The sequence below is a fragment of the Leptodactylus fuscus genome, chromosome 1 (assembly GCF_031893055.1).
Source record: "Leptodactylus fuscus isolate aLepFus1 chromosome 1, aLepFus1.hap2, whole genome shotgun sequence".
In the NCBI taxonomy this organism is placed as follows: domain Eukaryota; kingdom Metazoa; phylum Chordata; class Amphibia; order Anura; family Leptodactylidae; genus Leptodactylus; species Leptodactylus fuscus.
In genome coordinates, this window is record NC_134265.1 from 229,011,852 (window position 1) to 229,017,851 (window position 6,000).

General features: G+C 44.3%; 1 protein-coding gene across 1 annotated transcript in view; it reads right to left on the reverse strand.

Annotated features, from left to right (window-relative positions):
• RASGEF1B (RasGEF domain family member 1B) overlaps positions 1–5,769 on the reverse strand; it is a 29,973-nt gene extending 24,204 nt beyond the window's left edge. The window contains exon 1 of the mRNA XM_075283871.1: positions 5,472–5,769. Within this exon, the coding sequence (XP_075139972.1) occupies positions 5,472–5,531 (60 nt within the window). The 5' untranslated portion in view covers positions 5,532–5,769. The remainder of the gene's footprint in view (positions 1–5,471) is intronic.
• Between the last annotated feature and the right edge of the window lie 231 nt (positions 5,770–6,000).

A 6,000-nucleotide genomic window follows, 5' to 3' on the forward strand; every position in this document is an offset into this window, starting at 1 on the left:
CTGTCCTTCTTGTAAGGTAAAGATGAAGTGCTGCTGGATCATACCCAATACAATACAACAAGTCAGAATCGTGACAGTCTGAGTTCTTTCACTGCCCAGTGTATAAGCATGCAGCACAAAATGTAGGTCACAGCTGAATAATGCTTATAAGATTCACAGACTAGCAGACAATGGCAACCACTGCACCCATAATGACTTGTACAAAGTACAAGTCTAAGCTTTTTACCAGCTGGACAGGGCCCAGTGCGTGTGAGTGGCAGCCAGTTGTCTCAGACTCTTCTTTAAAGTAGGCCCGTGATGACAGATGGGTCATAAAACATTGATGCCCCTATACTACTTGTCAGCTGTTAGTGTTACAGCTGTACATCTTCTGATCATATGCGCCAGACAACAAATAGGGGCCCCCTCTTACCCCAAACACAAGCTTCTGCCCGGCCTGCACTTCTATCTGGCCTTGGAGTTGCAGACAGTTTTACAATCCACAGCACGTAGATCATTTACACAAGAAACATGTGAAATATGGTGACAACATCAGGATATATCAGGCAATCCACCAGGAATGTGCACCTTCTGCCAGCTGTGTCACCGGAACCAAGCAGCAATGTGAATGAGGCTCTACATAATCAGAGCATGTGGAGTCCCACTGTTGTCCATTGCAACAAGATCCTTACCTAATATTTTACATAATGAAAACCCAAAAACACTGAATTCTCCTTTCATTTCTACACCTAACATCAAGATCTGGTCAGTAGCTATTGACTTCTGGCATCAAGCATTGTACTTTGGGACATTCTCTTTAACTAAAAGCATCTTATGGGCCAAATCCCAGACATGAGGACTAGGATACCAACACTAGCCAAACTAGTCAGGAATTCTGCAATACTAGATCTTAAAGTGTAGCTGGAGACAACAATTTTGGCTTTAAAGGGGCAGTCCAGGATATATATATATACATATAATAAGCCAGGGAACATGAAAAAACACCATTAACACCACTCTCGCCTATGCCCAACTCTCCAGTGTCTCTCAGCACGGTCCAGTCCGCAAGTTAGCTGTCTCAGCAACGTAGCCAGCACGTCACAGTGTGGTGGGAACTTATGCGGCAAGAAAACCCAGAAGGCTGAATCACTACATGCCCCATCCTTTGTTTCTCCAGCCACATGGCTGTGATTTATACATTAAAGTCTCTGCTCATTCTTTGCAGAGATGTCAAGGAGGGGTCTACCATTGATTGACAGTTCCGTTTGACAGCCTTGCTTGCATACAAAAATAACTGTCAATCACTAATAGGTCCGCCTCCTTGATGTCTCAGCAAAGAGAGATCAGAGACTTCAATGAATAAAATACAACAGCCTACATGTTCTGCTGTAACATACTGCCCGCTGATAGCCTGCATTTTCCATGTGGCAGATTTACTTTACTAATTTTAATTTATATAGCTCCAAGATATTCCGTGACACTTTACAATTCACTGTGTGGCCACCTTTAGGATACTTCCATCATGCCGAAATTGGCGTTAAATACTTACCATTCATGACTTTAGTCAGCGCGTACAGTTTCTTTTTCGTTTCTGCATCCAATACCAGCCCACTTGCATGCAGCTTATGGGATGCACGATATTAGAGGATTTAGTCTTGATTATGTTTGCATTGGATTAGTTTCATGGGTCATGATGTATCTAAGAATAGAAGCTTCTATAACATCGCTCTTTATCCTGCACTGAATTAATCCTTTCCAAGTGAAATGTGCGCGGTGGTCACACCACATTGGAGAGCAGCCGTGAGCACCACAGACATTTTCTATTATAAGCGGTCAGGATGGTTATTTGTATACATATTGTTTGGTTTTCTCTATTCCACAAGCCACAGCTTCCTGTGGGATGCATTGGTTGTACACCCTATAATTGGCCAGAAACGTAGGTGTCTAATTTAGTGGTTGTTCAAAATGCCAATTGAATGCTAGAAGACAAAGGGGGATATATTTATTTTACTGCTCCTTTACACTTCACTAAAAGGTCATATAGTTGTAGGCCACATATTACAAAATACATTAGAAGGCAGCAGGAGATATACTCTGTACTAAAGAAACTAAGCACCGAACTGTAATAAAGTGAATTAGAGCATTATACTGTGGCGCTGGCTTGATTCTGTCCTTATAGACCCATTTGTTGAATCATTATGAAGAGTACTATGGTGTACACACAACGCCATGTGACTTTACCATGACAAATTGACCACTGGGTGGCACTGTGCCATTATAGTGTTGGATACTGCTTGCTCTGCTCATAGAGACAAGTCATGCTTTTACGTGATGTCTGAGGAAACCAGATTGCCACAATTAGAAACAAGTGTTTCATTAAGGGAGCGTTCACACTACTGCGACATTAGCATCGGACACTAGCTGTCGGACACCGACGGTAGTGTGAACACTCCCTAAAAAAACAAATACAAAAAACAAAACAATCAAATAGTAAATAAAACTTAAGTCTAGGGCAGTGAAGGTGAACCTTTTAGAGGCCGAGTGCCCAAACCCCACTAATTTATCACAAAGTGCCAACATGGCAATTTAACCTTAATAATGTGCGGATGCACAATTGCGCACAATTACAGACCTGCAAAATATGGTCATACGAATGGGACTTTATAGAGCCTTCTTCTCCACTGTGACCCCCACACAGTACAATCTGCTTCAGTGACCCCCACACAGTACAATCTGCTCCACAGTGACCCCCCCACACAGTACAATCTGCTCCACAGTGACCCCCCCACACAGTACAATCTGCTCCACAGTGACCCCCCCACAGTACAATCTGCTCCATAGTGACCCCCCACACAGTACAATCTGCTCCACAGTGACCCCCCACACAGTACAATCTGCTCCACAGTGACCCCCCACACAGTACAATCTGCTCGACAGTGACCCCCCCACACAGTACAATCTGCTCCACAGTGACCCCCCCACACAGTACAATCTGCTCCATAGTGACCTCCCACACAGTACAATCTGCTCCATAGTGACCCCCCACACAGTACAATCTGCTCCACAGTGACCCCCCACACACCGTACAATCTACTCCATAGTGACCCACACACACAGTACAATCTGCTCCATAGTGACCCCCACACAATACAATCTGCTCCATAGTGACCCCCCACACAATACAATCTGCTCCACAGTGACCCCCACACAATACAATCTGCTCCACAGTGACCCCCACACAGTACAATCTGCTCCATAGTGACCCCCCACACAGTACAATCTGCTCCATAGTGACCCCCCATACAGTACAATCTGCTCCGTAGTGACCCCCCCATACATTACAATCTGCTCCACAGTGACCCCACACAGTACAATTTGTTCCACGGTGGCCCCCACAGTATAACCTGGAACATGGATGGGTGCCCAAAGAGAGGGCTCTGAGTGCCACCTCTGGAACCCGTGCCATAGGTTCGCCATCATGGGTCTAGGGAAACAGTCTTAAAGCCCCTTATGTATGCTGTAATATATATATATATTTTTTTATCAGAACTAGTCATTAACACTAAAGATCACTCGGTTAAGGAAGTGAGCTTCTTCGGTCAGCTTACATTCCATTCTCCAGTATCCCAAACTCAGTCTCCAAATACTAATTCAGAGACAGAATTATCAGAAATAATCAGATAATCTTCTAATCTATGCTCATCCTGAGGGTTTTAAAGCTCTAATAGAGATTACGGGTATGTGCACACCGTGGAAAGAGAAGAGAAATTTGAGGCAAAATTACTCCCTTAAATTCTTCTCCACTTTCTGTCCCGTTGACTAAGATGACTTGCCCAAACAGCAGAAGGTCTCTTACGGCTGAATCAGTCACACAAAGTGTGCAAGATAGAAGAGGTCACTAATTTTTTTTTCAATGGGTGGCATATTCCGGATGGAATTTGGGGTTAGTTTTGTTGTACAGTCTACCTCAAATCAGCTCCAATTTCCTGTTTGTGAACTTACCTTTATGGTGTGTGTGGACAGGGGGAGTGTCGAGAAAGGAAAAAACAAAAAAAAACAAGAAAATTTAAAAAAACAAACAAAAAAAACCACGCAATTACACTAGGTTAGCAGTAGAATTCATTTTTCCCTGTAGCATTCGGTTGCTCACAGAAACCTGCAGACCTCATAGACTTTTCTCTTTGCCAATTTTAAGTGGATTCTGCGCAGTCTCCTATGGAGAATCCAACGCCTTAGTGAACCCATTGTTTTGTTTCAGTGTCTGCTTCTTACTTCTGAAGTCCGGACCTTTTTGTGTAATGTCTATAAAGCAGGATCACTGGGCAGTTTTCATCTATTCATTCATGTGTGCTGATAACATAAAACCAATGACAAAAGCCTAGGATCAATCCCAGAACAGGTCTGGTTTGAGACTGACTCACCGGCTCCACTCATTTTTCATAATAACTTTAAAAGAACATTTATCATACATGGCCGAGCAGGAAGGTATATAGGCTAAAGCTGGCCACTAATGGAACTATTTAGGACTACAGTCCTTCAATCACAAAATGGATCGGACAGATCCTGAGGTAGAGGGCAAATGAATGGGAGCCTTTTTTGCAGGTGGATTCCGCCTCAAAATCTTCCTGCTGAAAACTCTGTGTGAACATATCCTAATGGGAAGAAACTTGATTCCAAATGTTTTCTTGATTTATTTCCCTCTGACATAACCCTGAGCCCAAAGTGCCTTTGGTTTTTTTTAAGAAAATCAGTCACTCCTGACCTAGCACTGAAAAAGATCAAGTACCCCCAGGCACAGCTAGTGCTTTACTTTGCACCCCAGCCCCTAGGCATCTGGGGTTGTCACCAGTGATGGTATTCCATGACTAGGCCACCAATACTTCTGCGGGACAAACACACTCATTTACACAAGACTGTATACATTCTTCCAATGCCAGTCCATTAGTCAGTACAATTTATAGGGTTAGGTCAGCACCTATATACTGCAGAGTTGTATAGGGAAGGAATCCAATAGCAAGTGTGTAAGACATCCAGACATGTGAAGGAACCTGAAAGGTGAAACTCCAGAGTTAACATACTAAAGGCAGTCCAGGAAGTGGAGTTGTATAGAAGAAGCAATCTAACACTTAGTGAGTCCAGGGAGATGGAGCTCTGCAGTTTCCCAGCCATTGCTGCCAGGTTCTCATGCCTAAATATAGCCTGAATAAATAAACTTCTCCTGACATTGTCCTAGTAATATGGAGGCCAGCAGTCAGGACTCGGTGTACCCGCTACAATAATAACTCATCACGTAACATGCAATGCACATTATAGACACAATCATGTCGGTCATAACACTGAGTCACAACCGCACATCCCCATTACAAGTGATGTCATGGGAGTCATCACATACAGGACAATGTCAAAGCTATTTATATACCCTAGGAATGAGTATAGGAGAGTGCACATACCAATATATACATATAGAATGTGCAATATACCTTACACATTACCTGAGAAAGAGTGCGGCTAATCGAGCCCCGAAAGTTCAATTCACCGGTGTAATGCTGCATCCATGTGCGGCCACTGACTAGTAATCCTGAGTCCTCGGGGAGCGCGGGAATCTCTCAGTGGTCCTCAGAAAGCTCCATACACGCTCCGGTTACCTCACACTCAGGGCTGCCTGTATATTCTATTACATCGCAGTAATGTGCACTTGTTTCTTCATTTGAAAGTTCACTCCTCCCGGCTCTCCTCCCCCACACGTCACTGCTGTGTATTCCGTATTCCCTTCTCCTCCACACATCCCCTCCCTCCCGCCTCCATCACAAACTCGTCCATGCAGAGCCGCCTCCCGCCCTCTGCTTCCCAGACATGTGAGGCAAACACTGAATCACTAGCCAGCCACACAAACAGCTGCAGGGCAGGCAGCCCCCTCCTCCATCGTGCCAGTTGTAGCCTCAGGGCCATTGGGGAGACAGGCTGATGTATGCAGAGAAATGGAGGCACAGGAGTGTAGTGATGGAGTATTCAGGCATTCCT